This window comes from Drosophila sulfurigaster, chromosome 2R (assembly GCF_023558435.1).
Source record: "Drosophila sulfurigaster albostrigata strain 15112-1811.04 chromosome 2R, ASM2355843v2, whole genome shotgun sequence".
Classification (NCBI taxonomy): domain Eukaryota; kingdom Metazoa; phylum Arthropoda; class Insecta; order Diptera; family Drosophilidae; genus Drosophila; species Drosophila sulfurigaster.
Window position 1 is genome coordinate 4,939,592 of NC_084882.1, and position 26,051 is coordinate 4,965,642.

The window sequence follows — 26,051 nt, forward strand, 5'->3', positions numbered from 1 at the left end:
TGAAGCTTACAGCTCACTTTTACTTTGCAGAGAGGAGTCTTTGCCGGCCTGTTTAAAGTCTATCTTGAACAATACTAAACTTCATTAATATTAACACAAGTGTCAATTCTAATTGGGTGTTTACTTCCGATAGATGTACAAGCTACAATTAATCAATGAAGAATTAACATAGCACCTTCCCAACGTATTGTAAAAAATGGAATATTGCTCGAATAATATAGTAATTTTTTGATAAATATAAAGAACAATCAGATCCGGTAATGCTTAATTTCTGTTCACTATTTTATTGTTAGTGCAGTTAGGGACACTGAGTACTTATGGATGCCATCTTTTTGGTTTTATTAATTCTGGTAAGTATTTAAAAAATTAATTTATTCATTTTGAGTTCAAATTGTAAATAGTAGGATCTACTTATAATGAGGTATGCCTTTGGATGGCATTTTGTTACCAAGGCTTTAGTATTCGTATGAAAAGCATGTTGACTTGATGAATTTAAATGAACATTAAACAGATGTGTAAAAATTATTCTTTAATCATAAACAGTAATTAATGATGAGCCAGATTTCTCAGTCGCCTGTTGCCAGTTGTCTGCATCCGCATCCACCCCTGATCGGCATCTACTTATGTCTTCTTGAGGTTTCTTGTAGTTATAACTGTGGCTGCTGTGGTGCTAGCCTTGGCTGCTCTGGATGGTGGAGGTGGGACGGGGGAGTTCAATTGTTCTGTTGTCTTGGTTAATTGAAATTGTGGCACTGTAGCGATGGTGACTTTGGTTGATGTTGCTACGGTCGTAGCAATTCTGCACGGATTCAGATGCACATTGGTATTTAACGGACTGTTGTTAATGGTTATTACATGCTTAGTGGGCGTGGTAGTTGTTAAAGACAAACCAACTGTAAACGAAACAAGCAAGAAACGTGTAAACGGCCAAATTATGAATTTCAAATGATTAAAAATAAAAACAAAAAGAAAAAAGTAATATTAAATGAAGTAAAAATTAAAAAGGCGTACTTCTTGGGATCGAGTAGAGGTTATAATATGACATTTGGGATGTACGATGGCAGTGTTTATGGTTAATAGAAGAGCTCCTTTAGACGTGTGAAGTTATTGTTGTTGCTGATGATGATAAACAATTTGTTTGTGCTTTAGAATAAAACCAATTAGTAGCCGAACATTTTTGTACATTATCGTATTCAAAGTTGTGGACATTTTTAATATTGTTTACTTGTGTTTCTTCTTAGCTTTGCTATGAATGTTGAAACATTCTTTTTTTGTTTATCGATGAATATAATAATAAAATTATTTGATATAAAATTTATATTTCATACATTTTTCTATTCTCGTTCATTTAAAATATCCCAGAACTCAGAAACTTGTTTGGTTGTTGTAGTGGTTGCTATGTATTTTTGTTGCTGAGTTGGCTTCGGCTTAGACGCAGCATTAAAAAAGATAAATCAAATAACTACATCGATAAGCTTCAAATGCATGTGTGTGCTTATGTGTATGTGTGTGCATATGCGTGTGCTTAGTGGTGTTATAAATTAATTTCTTGTACAACACAAATTTGTTTTAATTATTATTAAACTAATAAAAACATGAACAAGAACTTTGAAACTCAAACAACTTGCTTGGTTAGCGTTTTTCCAATATTATTATTTTTTTTTGCTTCTTTACAGTCAAAAAAGTATGTGAAAACTAAAACAAATTTAAGGTAGCGGGGCCATTTGCAAACTGTACAACAATAAATAAAATATTATGTATATAACAAAATTCTTTTGGTTGTCAAACAATTTATAATTGTAATTGGAAATAAAGTAGACATTTTTTGCTTTCATTTCGTAATCTTATGGGCCGTTTCATTAACGTTTTATTTTATAATTTGTTTTTATTTTTAAAATATTAGAACAAAAGTATTTGTTTTATTGTCATCGAAATTGTCTTCACTGTAAAATGTAATAAATGTATGTAGTGCTAACTTTCATAATATAGCCATTTATGTTTATTACATTGCTATTAATATTAAGTACATTTCAAAAACTTCTTTCATTTTCCCATTTTTTTATAACAATTTTTAATAACAAATTTCTCAATGTATACTATTTTTTATGTTTCGCCAACTTCAATTATTCCAAACTTAGTTGATTTAGATAACTACAGATAACATGTCGATTTATTTAAAAATATAAATATATTTTATTGACCATGCTACATGTTATTTTTATGTAAATATGTGAAGAGTTGCTCAGATATTGGGGACTTTGAATACGATTTGACTTAATTTCGATTGATCTTCAATTGACAAATTTTCTATCATCATTGCAATATTAGGCTGCGTAAATAATGCTAAATAAATAAATCTCTAATGTGAAAAATGTTTTATATAAAAATTGAGTAAAATAAATACAATTTTATAAATAAATAATAATATGTGCAAACATTACAAAGAGAACAATCAGAGGCACATTTAACTGAGTGGGTTCGATTCTTTGGGCTACGGAGAGCTTGAAAACGTATACAAAAAGAGCGCTACTATATAGTATCAACGCATATGAAAAAGTACATGTATGTGTGTACATAAGTATATATATATATAAAATATACCCACATGTGAACTCTATATATAGGTGTCAGGAATCACTTGTAAATTAAAATTATAAAGCGGCAGCGGCATTAAGTGTTAACAACAAAAGTGCTCTAGGACATATAAGTAGCATTGAAATATATATTTAGATATATAGATAAAAAGTTGATAAACAGAGGCTACTAATGATAGTTTCTCGTTTCAATGTTAGAAGGATATGCTAATTTTAGGGGGTGTGCACGCACAACAAATCAAAGTTCAAATTAAAAACAGAAAATCAATTTTAAGAGTAGTAATTTGCATTGTCACTTGAAAATTACAGTACACATCATTTAATTAGTTGCTTAATTTTTGTTTTGTTTATTTGTTTGTATGTTGAGTTGTTTGTTTGATTAAAGTGGTATATTCAGGCTTCATAGACATGTTTAGACTAAGAAAGAAAATGTTTTTGCTTTTTTTTCATCTCTTTCACTTTTTCTTTTTGTTTTAGCGTACATCAAAAACTACTATGTAATATGTATCGAAATTATAAACTCTTATTCACGTAGCATACTTTTTTGTAGCTGGTTTAACATTGTGTGTTCGCAATAAGAATAGCAATTGTTTCTCTTCATTTCACATCGCTTTACTTCACTTTGTATTTGCTCTGTCCTGGTTTGCCTACTGATCTAAATATTTACTCTTTAATCTGGGATATTCACCTCTTGGCAACGTGGCGCCCGTGCGTGAGAACATTGATTCCATATCGCTGCCCAAATCCCGGGACATACTATGACGCCAGGGTGCATTGATAACGTTGGTGTTGCTGCTGCTGTTCAGACGACTGCCAAAGATGAAGAAGGAGAAATGGTTAGTTCAATTTAAATAAGTACAAGCCGGATCTTAACTGTGGAAGACAATGTTTAGCTAAAGGACTTGCACATCACATAGGCCAACTTACAAACAATACTTGATACCGGGCCAATCGATCAGCCAACGGCGAATGCGGGCCATAATACTTAAGCCCCTTAGCAAACTTTGCCTTCCCTTCAGACTCCGTTTGGCAGGAGAAGTACAAGAAGTGCTTCTTGGGAGTCAGAGAATGCAAGTGTAGTAGTTAAATTTTTAGTTAAAACTTAAGATCTATTGCAGATAACAGATATCATATATGATAGATAGATGGGCATATAGATGAGAGACAGGTTAAGATCTTCATTAATGATCACGTTTGTGTACTTACACGTGCTTCCTCTCAACCGTTTCGGTATAGCTATAACTGACTTGGGATCTAATCTCATTTATCGATGTGAGTATTGTTATTATTTAAATAAGCAAATTGCGAATAGTTGAAGTTTATAAACATGTATTTAGAATGCAGCATGTAATAGATTTACATATATTCAAATTAATGCGATTGTTAAAGAAACTAGGAATTTTTGTGAGTATTTTACTAAGTATTTTACTAAGTATTTTCTTAAAATGATATTAACTGATATTATCGAAGTCTCACCTGCCAAAAGGACTGCTTTGACCCCAGAATGGCCTGTGGCTCTGTGCTTGTCGAGAGATGTCCGTTAACAAGCGACTAGAATGACTAGGAAACCCGGCTGTGAGGTCACTATTGACGTTCATTCGATTTGTCAGTGCGCGCACCTGTACATTGAGATACTCGCAATAAAAACTTTAGAACAATATTTCAAAAATTTCATACTTACACGTTGTAGCAAAGTCGAGAATAGGTTTTCGGCTGTGAGTATTTCAAAGCCATCATCGTCATCTTCCTCACCAGAACTTTGAGAATCATTGTCCTGACTGATTTTCTTGACGGGCCTTGAGCTTCTGCAGATGAGATAAGAAAAGAAAAACAACAAATTTAAGATACTTAATAATGTTGACGATAAGACGCGTTGCACTGTTGGGTGTTAACCTTAGTCTATGCGGTGTGAATAATGAATCATCGTCACCGCCATCACGATTGAAAGAAGTTGTGCGCATCTTTTGGAATGGCGAACTCTCATCGAAACCGGTGTCGCTAAGCAATGAGCTGCAAAAAAAAATGAAAGTAGAAGGAAATTAGATTCGTACAAAAAATGCAAGGGCAGTAAATTATTTACCCAATACGATGCGATGGACGCAGACGGCTGAACGTAGTGCGGCTGGAGGCGGTTGTGTGGCTCGACTCGGATGGTTCAATGCTGCGTTCCCGAGGCGTGATAAAGCCGCCTCCCTCAACGGCAATCGGTATGATGAATTCGCGTGGACTTTTCTTAATGGGCTGTGAAGTGCTGCTGGTACCTTGGCCCCCCAGCTCCAGTAATAGTTGACTGTGACATTGTGCTTGTTTCGATTTCGGAATCAGCAGTGGATTGACGTGACAGCGAACCCGAGCTGCAAATATAATCAATCAATATCAATTAAAGTGTGTGTTTGAATCTTAATGGTTAACTACACTCACCGCATAGTTGTGTTGGAATTGGTGCGTCCATAGGCTTGTTGCGTTGGCGGCCTTTGTATGGTTATGATGTGCTCTTTCGGCTCCAGACTGGTGGCACGTGCATGCAGTGACGTCTTGATGGGGCTGTAAGGAATGGGTCCCTCACGTGGTGGTGCACTGCGCAAATCGGCCACAGGATGCTGTATCTCAGTGCTGAACCGCATCGCAGGCTGTGGCTGCTCTGCAATGCTCGGCTTAATATCAAGCTGCACTTCCGTCTTGGCATTGATTTTGCGACGTGGCAACGTTGCCGACTTGAGCGTAATGGAGGCAGTTGAGGTCTTAACTGCCCCGCTTGGCGACACATCTCCGCCAGGTGAAGCTGCACATGCGAAAGAGCGAAAGTCAGATTAAAATAGAGAATTTGATTGTGATTGATCAACTGAAACAAGAATAATTTGTTAGATGCATAGAAAGAGCAACTAAACTATTAGATTAGCTGCACAATTTATGAATGTCATATAACGAGTATTGTAGGGGGAGAAGCATAGAGTTTGGTCTGTGCAAGTGTGGGTGATAAATGTCTTAAAATGCAGCGGCAGCGGCTAACAGCGGCTATGGCAGCAATGAAATACGAATTTATACTACAACAATAATAACAATATCAACAACGAGCATAACAACAACAACAGCAACAACAACGACGACCACAAAAAGCACAAACAGAAACAACACGAAAGATCGAGTTCTACAGAACATTAGTAATTTGGTTCGTTGTCAGTTCCATTTCGATATATAGCGAAAAAGAAAAGCTGAGAGAAAACATCGACAACGATGGTGGCATAAAGTATAACAACGAGAAAAATGTGGATGTGTGTTTGGGTGTGTGAGAGAATAGGAAATCGAATGATATCACTCTTATAATGCAGTGGTGAAAGGAAACAAACAGAATTTTGGCTGCCAGAGAATGGTTAACCAGACGTAGATCCAACTATAACTAAAGATCAGTTTCGCTATATACAGAACAGTTACATATATACAAAATTAAATCAACCAGTCTCGTGACATCCGCTGAATTTCTAACAGCAGGGGAACGCAGTCAAGCAGGCAGGTAGGATGTGCGGGTGGACAGGTGTGGGCAGGTGGGCAAGTGAGCGTCGCATGGCACTGTGGAGCCGCTGCCAAGACTTACATTTCAGCCACATAGCCGCAGGCAAGGCAAATGTATTGAGTGTATCTTGAGCTTGATTATGAAATGGTCTCGAGCGCGAGCTGACATTGTAATTGACAATACGCATCGTGTTGTTGTTGTTGCTGCTACCGCTGCTATACTTGTTGTTGCTGTCGACGGTGACATTTTTGTGAGTGGGCGCGTGCAACGGCGAAGGCGGTGGTGTGAATAAAGCACTGTGCTGTGATGTTTCGTGACATTTCTGCTGGAACTGCTGCTGCATTTGTCTGAATGGACTCTTCGTGGCCAACGGCTGAAATATGCTGGCCGTGCTGTAAGAAGCTTGTGGCTGCCAGATGCTCGGTCTAGTCATCGTTGGCAACGTCATTCCAGGCACTCCACCCGAAAAGAGCCGTTGCTGTATCGTTTGCTTAGCAGCCGCCAATGAGTTTGATGGTGCCGATATTGGTTTTGTCTGTATTGTTGTTGTGGCCATGTTTATGCTGCTGCTTCTGGTGGGAGCAATAAAATGGTTTGGGCTCTTTAAGAGCAACGGCGGCACCGTGGTGGTACTACCCCCAACCCCGCCGGCATCAGCGCCACTACCGAAGCCGTTGCTGACGCCAAATAATATCGTTGGCCTTCGTATCACTAAAATTAAGATGATGATTCAATGAATATGATAAGCACATATGTGAGTATGTGAGTATGGGAATGTATAAGACAAGGAACAAGTGAAAAAGAGAGAGAGAGAGAGAGAGAGAAAGAGAGAAAAAAGTGTGGTTGTGTGAGACACATGTGAACCTGTTGGGACAATGATGAGAATGTCACGTGCTGTGCTACATCGGGACTGTGATTTGTTGGTATGACCAAGCGAGCTGTATTTGGGATTCTTTCAATTCCAAAAGCCAAATAGTAAAAACCATGCAGCACTCCGCGAGCAAAACTTTTTTAAGTACACATCAAAACGGGGAGAAAATAAATACTAATGTGGATTTAAAGAAAAGCACAAAACTCAAAGCTATGGACAATTTTGTATGAGTCGGCAGCATAAAGCTGAGTCCAATATCAGAATGCACGATCATTTTCTTTACTTCTTATCTATTATTTCAATTATACCCTATAATCTTAGGTTTGTAATAACTAAAACAACTCACAATATCCTATACACTACAAGATTTATTTTATTCTATTCTATTCTTCATTTAAAAACAATGCAAATTGATATTGAATTACTTGTATACATTTTTAATATAAGCACTTAATTAAGATCTTAGAAGCTCTTAAAGGCTTAATGAAAAAGAAAGAGAGAAAAATGTGGATACCTATAGAATACAAAAAGGGTGCCGCCTAGAAAATTGCAAATGATCGTTTTCTCTCTTTTCGAATGTTCACATAAATAAACATTACCGGAAATAGAATTAAATTTTAAAATTGAGTATTCTATAGTATTCTATATTCTGAACAATTTCTACATTATTTATTTGAAGTGATTCAAAGATATATTTTATATTCCTAATATCGTGAATGTTCAATAGCTTGGGATTCTAAATGACACAGTTGCTATAGGTTTATCCATTTCCTTTTCTGTATTCGAATTTTCCAAACTCGGCTGTTTGTATGAATCGGAATTCTTGAAAAGATCATACTGAACTTGTTGAAGAATGTTGTATCAAAATTATAGTCTTGTCTTCATTTTTACTCTATGAATAGCATATACAAATATATGAAACTTGCGTAACTGCTTAATTGCTTTCGATTTGGACCAAATGCAATTGCAATATAATTGCTATTTGATTATTGATAATTTATATATATAACGATCAGTATAGTAGTGATGCGGGTAGTCAACTCGATAGTGCTGCGAACTTAGCCTAACTTATGATAGGATTGTTAGAAAACGATGATATCCGTATTTGGTCATGCACTTGCATTCACTTACCCGGCTGTATGGCATTTCCGATAATGGCGCGCGCATTCTTCAACTTACGTTCGCGCTCTTCTGGTGTGGCCGTGGTTGATGTCGTCTCGGTGATGCCAATGGTTTCCGCTTGGGAGCAGAGCTGATCGAGCTCCTTGTTGGACTCATTTTCTGCCTGCCGCAACAGCGCAATGGAGTTCTCCATTGAACGTCGCGCCTCTTCAAGGGAAATGGACGAAACCGAGTTCTTCGAATCGCTCGCTTCCAAACTACTAACCACCACCGGTGATGGTGGTGGTGTAGCCAAGACCTCTTGAGCTGCCTCCGCTTCTTGTGCGGCGGCCGCGGCAGCAGCGACCTGTTCTTGAGCGCGACGCTCGCCAGGTGTTGGTCCAGTGACGGGCGTTGGATTCGTAGCCTTTCGCTCGAATTCCTTTTTAAAGCTACCCACACTGACGCCGGGTATGCTGAGTTTTTTCGATTTTTCGGGCGCTGCAGCTGTTGCTGTTGGGACTGTGGCTGGTGGCGGCTGAAATTTCTCAGCAGTTTCAAGAATGCGAGACTTGCGGCGTTCCGCGTTAAATTTGTTGAGTGTGACCTCATCCTGCAGGCTGCACTTACGAATAAAGGGCGGTGTTGCCTGCGGTAGATGCGATGCTGCATTGTTGTTAACTGTTACCTTGCCGTTAGCACTCTCATTGATGGCATTAACCAGATCGGCGGTTTTGTGTTTGTTTACAAACTTTTTGATCACCTTGGTGGCGTCCTTCTCCTCGGGCGTTTCAACGACAGCGTCCAGTCTGGACCGTGTTGCTTGTCGGGGCACATCAGGTGTTGCAGAAGCAATAGGTTCGGCAATAAGTTGTTCTTGTTGATTATTCTCTAGCTGGAGCACAGGGGCAGACGCCGCGCTGCTCTCGGTCTCCATTGCTTGGGAAGGCGTTGTTGTAGCGAGCAGTGGTGTTTTGCCTTCGCCAATGACAAACGAGCTGTTGGCCGGCTTTTCCTTCTTCTTGGCCGTAGTACCAGTCGCGTTCTCAGTCGATACGGTGGGCTGCAGCTTTCGCTTCGTTTGTACAGGACTCTGGGCTGGCGTTATGGTACGTGTTGGTGATGGCATCAGGGCAGCCTCCCCTCCAGCTAGGAAATTAACATGAACACCACCAACAGAAAGAAAGAAAGAAAGAAAGCGAGAGAGAAGGGAGGCGTGGTTTAATGAGCATGGTTAAATGGGTATGTCTTCAATTTGTTTAATGTTAGTGCACATGAGTGTGATTGGTAATTTGTCCGTTAGGTAAGTAAAGTAAATCGGACACGGATACCATATGAGCACTAGTAATAAGTGGGTGGACTGCATGGTAGGGGTTGGATTTGGAGTTGAGATTGGTGTTTCGGTTTGGGGTTTGGATTGTTCGGGACACATTGTTGTATATGCCAAGTTAGTCCACAGCACTTTACAAATATACAAATACAAATACAAATTGTACGCGAAAGATCTGGGGGTCTCCATTTAATCTTTGCAAGCATGATGTGAGTACTGGCATTATCCATATTGGATGTCGTCTCAACTCACCAGCAACCATATCCAGAATACGACGCTCTGCTTCTGTGCTGGGTGCCCCAATATCACGAATGGAACCCACAGAATGCGAACGCTGAATTCTCTCGCTTGCAGCCGCATTTGCGGCTGGAGCTGCCGCCGCTGCTCCGTCTGCTGATGGCACAACCAGCTGATCCGCTGTAACTGCAGTGGGCGTCAATGACAGCAACACGTCGAGGCGCACTGGCGTTTGATTTGCCAAATCTTCGGCCAAATCTAGGCAGAAAACATTATCGTTCTCATTGACCCACCAATGCGAACATATCTGCTCAATAGTGGCTCTTTTGCGTGGACAAACAGTCAACATCTCCCGTATAAGTGTGGAAGCGCGCGACGGCTTGCGCGGCTCATAGTAGTCGCCCTGACTGATTTGCTTCACAAGTCGCTTAAAGTTGGATCCGTCAAAGGGCATGGAACCGTAGACTAGAGTATAAAGCAGCACACCCAGCGACCAGCAATCAACTTCGGGTCCTTGGTAGGGTGTTCCTTCTACAATTTCGGGTGAAGCGTAGAGCGGTGATCCACAGAAGGTGCCAAGTAGACGTTGGTCGTCAAATACATTCGACAATCCAAAGTCGGCAATCTGTGTGAAATAATGAAATATAATTAATTCTTGCTCATATAATGTTGCATATAACAACTCTGACACAAAATATTAAGTTGTATTTTTCAATAAACATTTGTAACTAGGACTCTAAATTCATGACTTGGAAAGCTTTTGTCTATAAACATTGAATGTGCATGCTTTGTTGCTCAGAACTACCTTCCCCAACCCGTCTTATAGATTTAGGAGATAGTATGAAAGTTAATCAACTTAGTAATTTAGTATAAAATTTAAAGAGAATGTGATTCCTCCTTCTGTCTACAATTTAAGACACTCCGATACTTTGACAGCTAAAATACCAAATTTGGTAAAATTCTCTTTGGTCACTGCAAATCAAAAGAAAAAAAATGACGATTGTAATTTTAAAGTGGAGTCTCTTGTACAATATAATTGAATTTATGAATGATTTCTGATTTCGATTCGATAGAAAACTTAAAAGTTATTTAAGAGAAAAATGTCCATTGCAATTACTCTGGTTATTTCATACTGTGAAGAATATTTTGAATATTTGTATATCGCTAAACAATTACTTTTTGTCAAGCCATTTTCCCGCTATATAGTTAGTTTTCAATATTATATATTGTAGCATGTAACCCATTCGGGTTTAGTTTCCTCACTTGTTTTTCTTTTGCATAAAGTCAATACACTCAAAAGGTTCTTTGTCACTGATAACAAACTATTTGTTGTATCGATTGTTGACTGTGCTCTACGGTCTGATTTTTCTCCTTAGTTATACAAACTGACTACGGATTTACAAACTGACAAAAGTTAATACAAAAGAATTAAACTAATATTCAACCTCAGTTTAGGAGTATTTTTATTAGTTAGCATACCTTTGCATTGCCTTGTTCATCGAGTAAAATGTTTTCTAACTTCAAATCACGATGGCAAATTTTGTGCTTGTGACAGTAGTAGACAGCGGTCGCCACCTGGCGAAAGATGCGGCGCGCCTCCTCCTCAGTAAGCACTTTACGTTCAGATAGATAGTCGTAGAGCTCACCGCCAGCGGCAAACTCCATGACTAGCACCATTTTCTCGCGATTCTCGAATACTATTGCAAAATTTAAGTTTGATTGGCATTATATACTTCACAGAATTGCAGAAATGTGGAGTACTACCTTCGTATATGTGTATAATGTTGGGATGTTGTACTGAGCTCATAATTTGCACTTCTCGCCTGATTCGCACCAAATCCGCCTCGGCCTCTATTTTGCATTTCTTTATAGTTTTGATTGCTACCTCTTGGCCCGTCTCTTTGTTAATACCAAGCTGTACCTTGCCATAAGTGCCTTGACCTAGTTTCTTAATAATATCAAATCTGTAATGAGGAAAAACAGAATAATTTTTTTATATCAGTAAGTTCGAAGTTATTGTCTTTTAAGAGGGGTCTGGAATACTCACCTTTGCCGAAGCTTCTTTCGATGATTATTCATTTTGACATCACCCGTGTTAGCAATGCCACTCATAATATTGTCAATTTGATCCTGTGGTATACCCGACCGATGCGCCATATTATTTGAGGCAGCATCCAGACCAGTAGCTCCGGCTGCACCAGCTCCCGCCCCATTAGGCGTTGTTTCGGGTTTGCTTATCACCATAGTTCTGGATGTGTTTAAGACTGTATGTCTTGGTGAGGCAAATTACTGAAACGATAAAGGATGATTTTGTTAGAAAATACTTCACTCAAAGGCGAATGTAATCCAACGACAGCCCAAATAATACATAAATCAATTAATTATTCAAAAAGAGCGTCAGGTAAGACACAGAGCAAAGGATAACATTTCCACTGTTGTTTTTAGGTCGCGCTAAAATACTAGTTCTTAATCATACCCAATCAACATAAACGAATCCAAAGAAGGTAGGCAAATCAACTAGATAAATCTCTTCATCTACATTACAATTGACTACAGTCATTTTGTATTTGGTGTGAACAAATGGTATGTCCACAAATATGCTATTAGTATTTCTTAAAAGCATGCATACACTTATTTTTATTCAGTACATTTATTTGTTGTAATTTCCTTCATAAGTTTTGGAAACTAAGAGTCGCATAGAAAATACAAATAAGTTATTTCGCTTTGGACCTGGGATGCCAAATTATTTTAGTTTGTTAGTCAGGTATATATTTCATACGACCAATTCTCTAAGTTGAGCAGTGGTATGAGATACATGGATGGCAAAAGCACTTCAGAATTACCTAAGAGGTAGTTTTAATAGCGTCAGTGCCCTCTGCCTGACCCCATATTTTTTTTTGGTATGAATGTGAGAGCAACTGCTTAGGTAACAAAACAACTGAAAAGCGAAAAATTTGATTCGGTGGTATTTAAAAATTTAACCACAACAAATAGTTTAAGCAAGTAAGAAACCGAGAGTAGTCGACTGTAAGATACCCGCAACTTATTACATAATTACTAATGTTCATAATTGTATAATGCAAAACACTGCTTGTCTCAATGATTGCAAGTAAAAGCTTAAGAACAATAATCAATACTTGAAAAGTTCGAATTGCTGTCGAGTGTCTATAACCATAATCTAGAAATGTTGAACTGGGATAAAAAGTTCGAAGAAATTTATTTGACCCCTACCAAATTTACAGATATCATTTATCAGTAATATTATCAGTTTTAAAAAGTATACTGGAAGTGGACACACTAACTAAAGTTAGTAGCTTGAAGAGACCACATCTATCATACCCCCTCTCATTTTTATACCCGCTACCCACAGGGTAGAAGGATATTATAACTTTGTGCCGGCAGGAAATGTACATATGTAAGAGGTAGAAGGAGGCATCTCCGACCCCATAAAGTATATATATTCTTGATCAGCGTCAACAGCCGAGACGATCTAGCCATGTCCGTCTGTCTGTCTGTCCGTCCGTCTGTATGAACACCTAGATCTCAGAGACTATAAGAGATAGAGCCTACTTCCGTTCTCGAAAATAAAAAAAATCGAATAACAAGCGTAATTTTAAAGCTAGATGCAACAAAACCTCTAGTAGTTGTTATTCCCGTCAATTTAATAATTAAAGAAATACTTTGGTATGGGCAAAAACGCCAACTTACTAGGGGTCTTAGTTGCTTTGGCCGACAATCTGGTATATTGTGCCGTCTATGGTATATTTTAAATGTGGTACTATATCGATATGCCAAATATATCGTTTGGTATAATTTTAGTATTTTTTTGAGAATAATACCGCAATATATTGCTTTTATTCAAAATGGGTAGCGGGTATCTCACAGTCGAACACGCTCGACTGTAGCTTCCTTACTTGTTGTCTTTATAGCCGGATCCATTAAGAATACCCAGTATAAAAAAAATACGTTGAAAATATATGCCTACATATCTGACAGATTCCTACTATTCCATACTCGAAACCTACACACATCTGTACACATCTTTTGAGCACACCACTAACACTTACTCGTAAAGATTGCGCTTGAAGCTATGAGCATTGCTCTACCAGAAAAAAGAGAGTATTAGTGGACCCCTACTTTGTGCAGGGAATTTTGTTGAGATGCTGCCGCATGTATTACAATATAAAAAGGGGTAGGGACCACGTGCTTAACAAGAATAAATAAATTAATCTCGGCACGCAATTGAATTAGCGTTCGTTTTCGGAGATGCTTCGGGATTTTGGAGTTCATTTTGAGGTTGTGCTGTGCAACGAACAGTTTTTTACAGTGCACTGAACTTTATGCTTTCGTTTTAAGTTTGAGAAATTCAATTGTGTACGGATATATCTTTAAGAATCTGTAGCAATAAGTAGGGTCCAGATTTCATATTTGTTGTTTGTTTTTTGTATATGTATTTTTTGGCACACAAAACTTAGCACATGTCATTGAACAGCGTAACTATGTGCCAAGCAGCAGAGCACAGGCAAGAGTTGGACGAACGATAAGCAAGAGCTGTGCGTTTCTATCCCTCGAAACATCTTCTTATGGTCTATGACCAAGTTTGCTGAAAATCGGCATTTGCTTTTCCGTCAGTTTAGAATTTCTTTTTGCATAGCTGTCGTTTACGTTTTAGTTTTGGGTTAATGCCGAAGCTTCGCTCGACTGCACAGTGCACTATGGGAAAAAAGTCGATTTTTTTGGCATAAACTCTAGTTTTAAAGATAAAAACTTGAAATTTGTTATATATACTATTCAGATTGTGTAATGTCGGATTTTGTTGCTTTTGGAATCGGACCATTGCCTTCATAACCCCAACCCCCACCAATAAATGTTTTTTAATATAACCAATGAAACATTTAATTTTGGTTGATATTTGCTGATTTAAAGTTTCATCAAATTGCTCGCCGTAAAGTTGTATTTGTATGTACATAGCTTCTTAGAGCATCTTCCGAGCGCCTGTTTTTCTCCCAAACTTCGAGAAGTGCAGCGTGTGGGAGCTCATAAGTTGCTGGACATAAGTCATTTTTTTGAAGAAACGTGCAAAAAGTTGCAAAAATGATTAGTTTTATGATATTAAGGATACATTTGGTAATAACTTTGCGTTTTTACCTTTTTGCAACGTTGTGCCATTTATAAGTTATACACCACGGAACACAAACAAACTTGTTAGTTTTAAGCTAAAAAGATATACATATAAAACACTTCACAGTTGGACAACAAGTCATAATAATCAAAACATGTAATCTAAGATACATTTATAAATACCTTTGCTACGATTTGCCATAATCAGAAATAATAAATCAATTTGTTGCACCACAAAATAAACAGTGAAAGTTTGCAAAGATTTTTCACTAATTTAAGCACACTACAAAGTCAATCGAACAGCTGACTTTGTTCGTTTATCAACACTATAATGTTGTTAGTAAAAATCTTAGATAACGGTTCTTGGCTAATTAGGGTATGTAAATTCAAAAAATATATTTTATTTTTAAAAATAATTTGTAAAATAATTTGATTTTATGCCAAAAAAATTGACTTTTTTCCTATAGTGCAGTGGTCAAAAAGCGTAATTTAGCTACATTTTCGGAAAAATCTTTTTTATTTCTATAAAATTTGTTCAACTCCAAATTAACTTTTTTTTTTTCTACGTTCAAATATCACTAATTTGTATACATTTTCTTCGAAAAGTGTCAACTCTTAATTATATTTTTGAATCTCTAAATATATATTTTTTCCTTTAAAAATAAAAACAGACGATTCTAGTCATAATCCGATGACGTTACATGACCAAAAATCTCTTCTGTTTTTTATTTGTTAAAGATGGAATTAAGTACAACAATTTTCCATTCAACTATTTTTACCATACATCAGTAAGTATTAATAAACTAAATAATTATTCAATTTTAAGCCACTTCCTGAAAGAAAACACTTCTGTCTACATTTTTTGCACCGATCTTTTTCTGGTAATATCAATATATTATGTTCGATAGCAGTTTAGCTAGCAGAATATTATGACCCCTTTCCAACAGACACTCAGTTTGTTCACATTTGATCAAGTCCCGTTTTGACGTTTCCACAGCCACGAATGGAAAAAAATGGACAACTGTAAATTTCTTTGTGTGCCCGCTCTGATACAAAACAGGTTCGCAGAATGTAACCAAACTTTTCCAAAAAATAATGCAGAATGATTTTTGAAAATGTGTGGAGCATGTATTTTTATCAATTTTGTATATGGTGAGCTCCGTTTGGTTTTATCTCGACAAAGTATCGCGTGACTAAAAAATATACCGAAAATTGATGTTGCATATATCTACGTTCGTGATCGATATTTTCACGTAGCTTATAGCTATCATAGCTTTCATAGTTTTTTTTTTGCTTAAGGGTTGAAATTCTCAATGAATCTTAAATTTTTGTATAACCACGGCCCATAGAGTAGAAGGGTATTAGAATGCCAACTTCCTCTACGAAACAGAGTGAACAATGATTGTAGATTTCTTACTTGTTTATATTTTGATGCATTTTTTTTCTTAAAATGTTTACATACCTTATAACACATTAATGTTTTTTTCATTAATCAATTAATAAATAATTAACCATTAACTTTTATTTTGTGAAAATTTCATATTCATATTCATATGTATAACTTGTAACCGTTAAAGTAAACATAAATTAATATTCATATAGACCAATTATTTTGACGTCTAAAGCTGTTAATAATAAAAAGAACTGTCGATTTTATGAATCAAGTCAAAATGTCCTGTTCTATCACACTCATTGAACGTAAAACAAACCGAATGATTATAAATTTGCATTTGTATAAAAAAGTGTTTCTTTTCACCAGTTGAAAATAAAATAATATAATATAAGCGAGGAAGTAAAACGAATAAGACATGTCAACATTTCCTTTGCTTACATTAAAATTGGCACACAAACACACACATTCACATTCACTCAAGCTCGCAGACAGCTGAATTGTAATGAGGGACCGCCATATGCTGAAAAACTTTTTCTAGCCCTGAATATAACAATAACAGAAAGAGAAAATGTCAGCAGTCGAGTGCTTTACTTGTGTGAGTGAGTGTGCTTGTGCGGAGAGGAAAACAAGAATTTTACGCTCCGCTGTTTAGGCCGGTGCAAAAACAACTAGAAAAGTTTTCATTTTTCGTTCACTGTATTGATGTTGATTAAGGTTAAACATTAGTGAAAAGCTTTAACTGAAAAGTTGATTGAATAGTTATTAGTTTATATTTATAGGATAGAAAGATGCGTCTATTACATTTGAGGCTATTCGAAATTCCATGTATCGATTTAAAATCTAATTTGCAATATAAATTTATAATACTAATTGTTTATGTATTTGGTTAGCATTGAACTGTTTAAGTCGGAATGGAAAGAATTACAAGAGCACTAAAATATCTTTCCATCACAAACATTATGATGACTGAGGGATAACGCAGTTTGGAAGAGTTTTCATATTCCTGATCACTTCAATTGTATAGAGTGTAAATATTCTAAAATATGCTTAAATTAGCATTAATATTTTGTTTTCCGCACATTGCTTTGGCTGTCATTGTCACGGCGCTCTGGTTGTGATATTGCTGCCATTGCCAGCTATTTTATTATTGTTAATATTGTGGTTCTTAGTCTTGTTGCAAATTTCGTTGTTCGAGCAGTCTGTTTTTACAAATTTTGCACTTGGCAGTCTTTAACCAAGTATATATGTATATATAGCTTTATTGCATTTGGAAAATAATTTAGGTGAAGAAGAGATTACGAGCTGAACCGTCAAAGAAGAATAATGAAATATCCCATTAAATTGAATACCTTAAGATTTGTGAAAACTCCGTTAGATAGCCAGTTTATTTAAAAGTTAATAAAACGATGAGAAGCGATGAAATTACAAAAATCTATTATACTTATTTTGATATGGGTACATAAACAATCAGATAAATACTAATTGTAAATTATTCATAGAACTGATCAATTCTTCAGACTGAAGATGAAGAGAAACATCTTTCTATTAATAATATAATATGAATGATAATATAAATATGAATAGGCAAGCATAGAGATTTTTCTTAGATTTCTGCCCTTTACTGAATGGTTTAGTGGAGAAAATTGCAATAATTTGTAGAAGGAACAAAAGATAGAATACATTTATATAGAACGGCATCGACATCCACATCGTATCTATTCAAAATCTCGTATCTCGTAAATGAGAAAAAATTAAAAGAAATTTTTAAAAATAACTTTTAGCTAACACGCAAGAGGAATTTTTATTCGAGCAAAAGATGCGAGTACGAACAGAAAGAAAAAGTAAAAGCGCCAGCGAGCGACAAAAACATACTCGACTAAATAGCACACGAATGAGGAAGCAACTTCGGCTGTCTCTATAAGAACCACCACATCTAGAAGCGCAAGAGATTCTATCGGGGGAAATTTCTCGGGATAACGCACACTCGAGTATCTACTCATACATTTCCTATCCCCTGGCATGATAAGTATACCATACAGTATATGTATGTACGTATGTATATAGTATTTGTGTATGCATTTGTCTAAATAGTTATATACAAACATGCATATAAGACCATGTAGTATTTACCTCGGATTTGTATTTGTATCTGTCTGTCTTCTAACGTCGATTTGATTTTTATTTATTTTTCGTTGAAGTAAGAAGGTCCATGCTATTTTCACGACCAACTTGCTCACTCATGCCCACTGATCACATACACAAATACAAAGGCCACAACGTCAATTTTCACATTTCACTTTTTGTCATACTAAGAATTCGTAACTTTAATATTGCTTCATGTACAAATAAGTAAATTCGAGCTTATGTACATGCGAATTTTTCATTGTCTCGATGCATAAGTATGTACATATATAGATGCGGTATGGGTAATATTCTTGGTGTTGCTCTGAGTTATATATACATGCATATATCTATATATATGCCTATATATATATATATATATATATATATATATATATATATATATATATATATATATATGGAATTATTTCGCGCAATTTTGTTTTGCCGTTTGCCGCCTTGTTCGCATAGCTCTATGCGGTCGACTGGTTGCAACTTTTAAAAATTTCCTCGATTTTCCCTAAATACTGAATACGCCGGAATTGCTCCTGCTCTCCAATGCTCTTGTAGCATTGTTATCCTAAAAATAAACCCCAATATTTCTCTCAGAAGAAAGATCGCTGCGTTCTTGGCTCTCGCGTCCGCATATGTCTTTCTGTGTAGTCGCTCTCTCTCTCCCCTCTCTCTCTTTCTCTTTCGTATTGGATGCCACTCTCTTCAATTTGTCGTGCGATCAACACACGTGCGACTTGGAGAGGGACGCGTGCCATAACACTATATCTGTAGTGAATTCTCTTACACATATGTACATCAATTTTTTGGGGTGTCTATAATCGAGACCATTTTGTACTACGAATTTATGTAGGTGGCTCTGCATGTGCAAGAACACAATCTATATAAGTATGTATACACTCTGTATAAACAGCGTTAGAGGGAAAGGATTCTTTAGACCATAATAATACCAGCATATCATATACAATAAAATCTACGCAATTAAGTGTGTCTATTGTAGATACATAAGTACTAACTGGTTAAACTATAACGAATGCCATAATAAATAGAGCGATGAAGTACTACATTCGAAATATATATAAATATAGAAGTCAAAGCATTCCAGATTGTCAGCGAAAGCAGCTTAAATAACTTCATCAATTTTTATCCGATCGCAATAAAATTCCCAGGAATCATAAATACAATAAAGTTTATTATCAGTCTTGCATGCAAACATTACAAGTGCTGTTATAGCTCTATCTAAATTGTCTCGGCTGTTGACCCTGATCAAGAATATACATATATACTTTATGGAGTCGGAAATGTTTCCTCCTACCTTGTACATCGATTTTCTGCTGGGACAAAGGTATAATACCGTTCTACCCTATGGATAGAATGGATATATGGCATAATTATGGGTGAAATCTGATCATCTGATCCAATCTGCATTACTTACCAAATTCTTTTCGATATTTGAAATTGTACATGTATCCTCTTTATATGTTTACTTTGTCTAAGATTGCTATAATATTATCTCAAGCTGTGACCAAATTAGATTCATGCCTTTGTATTGCATAGCTTATCTTTGCATGGTGATGATGGTGATAATAAAGACGAAGGAACCATACCTATTTAAATGATTGCTCAAACACTACCTTTATTGTGAATATTTGCCACGGAAGTTGCCATGAATCAGACTATGAAAATTTATCAAGCGCCAACCAGTCAACGTTGACTTTTGCCTACTAGTTGTCGCCCATTTCCGATTGAAAACGCCGAGCTAGCCAGGAAGCAGTCGAGAATTGGAGCACGGAATCGATTGACTGAATGTTCTCGTTTTGTATATTATGAACCAGTACTCATAATTGGGGCCAGGGCACCAAGTCAACCTTAACGTTATAAAGTAAACTTCTATAATTTCCGCGAGAATTCACACATTCACACACACAAATATGAAAAGGGGGACAGAGAAAGTGTCAAAAAGAGCGAAAGTACATGCATGAAGTGTCTCCAAATCACCCACGGACCAACCTACTTAAGACCTAGTCCATTTTTACTTAAGCATTGGCAAAATCGCAATGAAAGCTCACAAATTGTCTAACAAAAGCGTTGCCAACAACAATGAATATTACAAGCAAATAAGGGGGTAACCATTCAACGGGCATGGCGAGTAGCTCGTGTGGGGCTCATGTCTTCATATGCCCCAGAATAAATGCGGCATTGCTGAAGCTCTGCGCCTACGCTTACCGGAAATGCCATTTTCGGTGTCGACTCCCACTTTAGTTGTTGGTTCAATGCAACAGACTGTGTGCATCAAAAGTTTCATATTTAACTTTTTCCCCAACAAATTAATATAACCAGAGCGTTACAAGTGACCAACGTATGCTCATTTAATATCTGGCTTTACTTGAATTTAAAAATATTTTCCTAGCCGCTTGGCATAGCATACCATACGTCCTTTTATATATGTGTATGTATAGTAAGTAACTATTTCCGTGGCACATGTCACACACCTATCCACCATGTGTGCCCCTAACCTTTATTCTTTTATGTAGCGTTTCATTTCATTTCAATGCGTTAACTATGTGAATGACGGCGAGCGAGATTACAAAATGGTGTAGCATATTTGTGTGGAAGTCTGTCTATGAAAGCGAAAGATAGAGTTATTAGTTTTATATAAAATATGTATAATAGTATAATAAATGCATTAATAGCTTTTATTTAATGAACAAATATGAAATATGTTAAGAAGGTTTCCACATTAAAACACATAATATAGTAATCTACTATTACATAATAAATATGAATATAATAAATACTTCATTTTGATTTCAAATGCCACAAATTTACCTGCTTATTGTCATATTAACCTCTTTAAGTTCTGATACGAAGATCACAAAACTTACGAAATACTTGTACCCTCTTACTTTATTTCCTTAATTATATACTAAGCAAGGATTTAACAACAAAGACTATGGTAATAATAAGAATGAGAATAACAAGTGAGAAAGCTACAGTCAAGTGTGCTCGACTCTGATATACCGCCTACCCATTTAAAAGAAACCGTATTCCACACATATTATATAACAAAAATATACCGAAAATTACAAATATATATCAAAGGCTATATTTGGTTTATCGATAAAGTACCACATTTTACATTTACCATAAAGTACGCAATATACCAGATGATCGGTAAAAGCAATTAAGATCCCCTTGTAAAAGGCGTTTTTTGCCACACAAAAGTGTTTCTTAAATAACTTCTTTAATTTGTATTGATCACAACAGAAATCTTTATCGCCGGTCTAGCTTTAAAATAAAGATTGTTATTTGATTTTTATCGAATTGCTGATCAAGAATATATTTATGGGGTCGGAGATGAGTTCTTCTGCCTGTCATATACCATACATTTCCTGCAGGCACAAAGTACAAAATACCCAATGGGCAACAGGTAAAAAAATGAAACAACCGTCCCAAATGCTCGACTTTGAAACACTACATAGTAAACGATAATATTCAATCAATTATGACAAAATACAGTCCGAACTACTGAAAATTGTTTTGGTACATTTTAGTCAAATTTTGGTGAATTCTAACAAATAAGCTTAGACACTTTTGCATATGTAAAGGAGAACCATATTTTTGATGCTCACGAAATTAGAATACCCTGTTTCGCTATCGTACCGTGCAACACACAAGGAACGTCAGCTTTTCACTCATTTACTTAATTGAGCTGCTGTTGTGGTGCTACATTTTACAGTCCTTGGTTTTCTTTTTTGCATCCATGTTATGGCGAGTGTCCGTCCCACATGTAGGAAGTTCAACGAAGTGGGCGTTGGAAGAGCCGCAGGGAGGCTGTCGCCAGTTTCTTCACAGCGCTTCATGTTGGCATAATTTACGGTTGTCATTGTCTCACGTTGTAGGTTGTTGGACCCGAACGAGTAGCAAAAGACTTATTATTGTAACACATGCTAAAGGCCATACGCCCCACTTGGCGCAAAGTGCTTGCAGCAACAAATTTAACAGAAACATTTGTGCATCGCCTAACTTATGTTAGCTCATTGTCCAATTGAAAACTAATCAAGCTGCAGATATACGAGGAAGTACTGCTTATTGCGAGTACGTCATAGCGGTCATTGCGAATATAGGATTTTAATAAAAGTGACTTAATAATTGACTTTTCACTGACGACTCATAAAAGTATAAGATAATGAAAAATAATAAACTTTAATTTTTGATCCAAATAATAATTTTATAGTGAAACGCATTTTTTTGCGTTAAAAAACACAAAATAATGTTTTATACATTTTTATAAAAGGAAGTTGGCGTAAAGTTCGTTTTTTTTTTTCATTTCATTTATTTCAATTAATGTTGACATTAAATTTTGTGACCATATCCACTGAAGAAAGAATTTAAACTCACAGAATACTTTTTTCCCTAGCATATATTTAATAAAAAAAAACTTTTAGTGCATGACATTAATGTAATTTAAATACTTATAAGTAGCCTGATAATTCTCGGACCCATGCCCGAGTTATTCTGGCGGTCGATTAAATCGATAAAATGAGAGCTGAAAGCATTCCAATAGTCTACAATGCTTCTAGTTTAGATTTCCCGTTGCACGCTGTGTTGTGAATTTATTTCAACATTTGGCGTAGATGACCAACTGTCTATCAGCTGTGTGTGTTCATTTGTTGAGGAAGGTTGACATCGTTTACGTGCCGCACTTGCATGTACATATGTACATACATACATACATTGCCACGTAGGCTACTCATTTCATTTAATTGCGTATTTTAGCTGAGTTACTCGTAAGCACATTCAATTAAAGAGCACAGCCTCACAAGTGGCGAGAGAGGGAAACACGTGGCACGGTGAAGCGTGTTGCAACTGAGACGCATGTAATTAAAATGTTTTTAAGTTGTTTTGCGCTTTTGGTTCTGCTTATTCTACTGCAGTGCTAACGTGCTACCTATGTTGGCATGCCCGGCAAAATGAAAGGGTCTGGATTGTGTGTGCGGATTGAAGAGCGAGCGGAAAAATTTCGCTAAGGAGCCAACAGCTGAGCAAATGTTGTTGCCATTTAGTTTAGTTTTTGTTTTTACGCCAAAGTGCCTTTTTAAAACAAATAACAAATATAATGAAAACACAGAAAGTTGATAGCTGAGAGCTTTCCGTGAGGTTCAGGGGAACTGCGGGTTCTCAACTTAAAGGAAAACCATCTTAAAACTAAAAGCTTAAATTTCTTTTAATTTTAAGATTATACCATTGATAGCAATAAAAATATGGGATGATTTATTTTGAAAGAATAATTTTAGTACCACGTTTTCATTTTTCCATAAATCAACTGCTATTAATTGTTTTGCTTGAAGGGTTTTCATTTTAACAGTTAGTGGATCAAACATAGATGGAACACGTCAGGAAATAACTGACAATGCCAATAAAAATCACATATTCAGAACTTTTTATTATCTGAGCACTTCAATGCAGTATTTAATTGATAAGCAATAAACTTTCAAATATTTGAATTTACTTTTACTGCTGAACTCGAATGAAGTTTGGCTCTGCGAGCTGATAAAATAAAAAGACGAGGTGGCCGAGAGGTTAAGGCGTTGGACTGCTAATCCAATGTGCTCTGCACGCGTGGGTTCGAATCCCATCCTCGTCGAGTCAATAATGTGTTTTTTTTTTTAATTTTATCCAATTTATTCATTAAACATTCCCCATTGGGGATTTTTATACCCGCTATCCATAGGGTAGAAGGGTATTATAACTTTGTGTCGACAGGAAATGTATGTAACAGGTAAAAAGAAGGCATCTCCGACCCTATAAAGTATATATATTCTTGATCAGCGTCAACAGCCGAGACGATCTAGCCATGTCCGTCTTTCCGTCTGTGCGTCTGTCCGTATGAAACACTGGATCTCAGAGACTATAAGAGATAGAGCTACAGCATCGACAGCATTTGTTATGTTTGCACGCAGATCAAGTTTGTTTCAAATTTTTGCCACGCCCACTTCCGCCCCAGCAAATCAAAAAAATCGAATAAAATGCGTAATTTTAAAGCTAGAGTTGCGAATTTTGGTATATACAATAATTGTTATAGTAGTTATGATTCCTTATGGTTGCTATCAGATAATAATTGTCGAAGTTATTAAAGAAATACTTTTGTATGGGAAAAACGCCTACTTACAAGGAGTCTTAGTTGCTTTGGATGACAATATGGTATATTGTGCCGTCTATGGTATATTTTGAATGCCGTACTATATCAACATACCAAATATACCATTTGTTATAGTTTTTAGTATTTTCGCAGTATATTCGGTATATTTTGAGAAAAATATCGCAAAATATATTTCTTTTATTCAAAATGGGTAGCGGGTATCTCACAGTCGAGTACGCTCGACTGTAGCTTTCTTACTTGTTTATTTTAAGTTTTTGATAATTTTGTTTCAGTTTTATTATTTAACTGTAGAAAGTCTTGTAACCAATATCAAATTGAGTCTGAATTTGACAATTTGACATTTGTATGACATCACTATTCAATGTATACATATACATATGTATATATAATGAAACTGTAAACTTGCATATAGACATGTGCAATGTATGTGTACATTAAGCTCACATAACAATTTTAATGAACCTTACGAATTTAAGGAAATTCTGTAGAACCAGAGAGTAACTGATTTGAATACACTACTATAAATGTACACATACATACATATCCACATACTGTTCAAATTTTGATTCAAAGGGAAAATATACACATATAATATAATAATTATTACTATTACTAATGAATGAGAACAGATTATCTTGTTTCTTTCAACGTGCGCAGTTTAACAATGTTCTCACATTTATATATGTTATATATTATACATATATATATACATGTACATATATAGCATTTATTATGCTATCCACTCTTTAATTTTCAGTTTTCAAACATTTATTTAATTTATTTCCGTTTGGCTCTCTCAGTGGTTACAGGGTGTATATTATAGGAAGTCTCCCTTCCAGCTGCTCTCGCCAGCAAGTCATTGACGTTGTGATCAAAAATTATATGATGTTCTACTACCACCAATAGGGGAGGCATAAGCCAAGACAGCTGCGAAAACAGCGACCGCATTAACGACAGCAATGTAGGTCAGTCCGAAAATAATTTTGCAGGAGACAACGAAAAACAAACAAACAAATATCAGCGACTAAAATATTAACTTTAACTAACTTTAAAATACTCGTAGAAGTGTATTCTTACATATGTACTTCATTCAAAATCACAGAAGAAATACATGAAAAATATACTATATATAAAAGGTCAACATTTCTTTGTGTTTAATCTTAAATGTTTATTATAAATAAATTAAAAAGATATAAAAAATATATAAAAAAGTATTTATTACAAGTGTTACATGGTACATCGTCATATTATGAAAAATGTAGGTCACTGCCTTGAAGTCTGTTACAACTTATAAATTATACGCTCTTTGTAGCCATCATAGTCTTCTTTGCTGGGAAACAGAAACAAAGCTCTATGTCAGCAGCGTCAACATGGCCAGAAAAACTGAACTGCAACTGAAAAAGTAGCCATAAGAACCACAGCCCCAATATCAACAAGTAAAACAGAAGGCTAAAGTAAAAGTTTTATTGACATGTCTTGTCATTGGAAATGGGCGTGGATGGATACACCTTGCTGTGGCAAATGGATAAGCAGAAGGGACAAGTGCGGGAGACTAATTCTTGGACAGATTCTTCATTACAGCCAAAGATAACCAAGG

General features: G+C 36.1%; 1 protein-coding gene, 1 long non-coding RNA gene and 1 other non-coding gene across 3 annotated transcripts in view; 1 reads left to right on the forward strand and 2 right to left on the reverse strand.

Annotated features, from left to right (window-relative positions):
- Positions 1-26,051, reverse strand: part of LOC133839406 (mucin-2) — a 39,532-nt gene that overhangs the window by 5,904 nt on the left and 7,577 nt on the right. Inside the window, 14 exon segments of the mRNA XM_062270944.1 lie at positions 3,283-3,404; positions 3,801-3,848; positions 4,071-4,213; positions 4,276-4,399; positions 4,488-4,604; positions 4,675-4,847; positions 4,849-4,948; positions 5,016-5,376; positions 6,187-6,816; positions 8,108-9,226; positions 9,660-10,269; positions 11,124-11,341; positions 11,409-11,608; positions 11,692-11,933. Of these exon segments, the coding sequence (XP_062126928.1) occupies positions 3,283-3,404; positions 3,801-3,848; positions 4,071-4,213; positions 4,276-4,399; positions 4,488-4,604; positions 4,675-4,847; positions 4,849-4,948; positions 5,016-5,376; positions 6,187-6,816; positions 8,108-9,226; positions 9,660-10,269; positions 11,124-11,341; positions 11,409-11,608; positions 11,692-11,888 (4,162 nt within the window). The 5' untranslated portion in view covers positions 11,889-11,933.
- Positions 14,614-15,066, reverse strand: LOC133835492 (uncharacterized). Its single transcript, XR_009893582.1, has 3 exons — positions 14,949-15,066; positions 14,793-14,860; positions 14,614-14,691 (listed from the first exon to the last, which is right to left on the reverse strand). It is a non-coding gene; the product is annotated as an uncharacterized LOC133835492 (long non-coding RNA).
- On the forward strand, positions 23,857-23,938 carry Trnas-gcu (transfer RNA serine (anticodon GCU)). The gene has a single exon. It is a non-coding gene; the product is annotated as a tRNA-Ser (tRNA).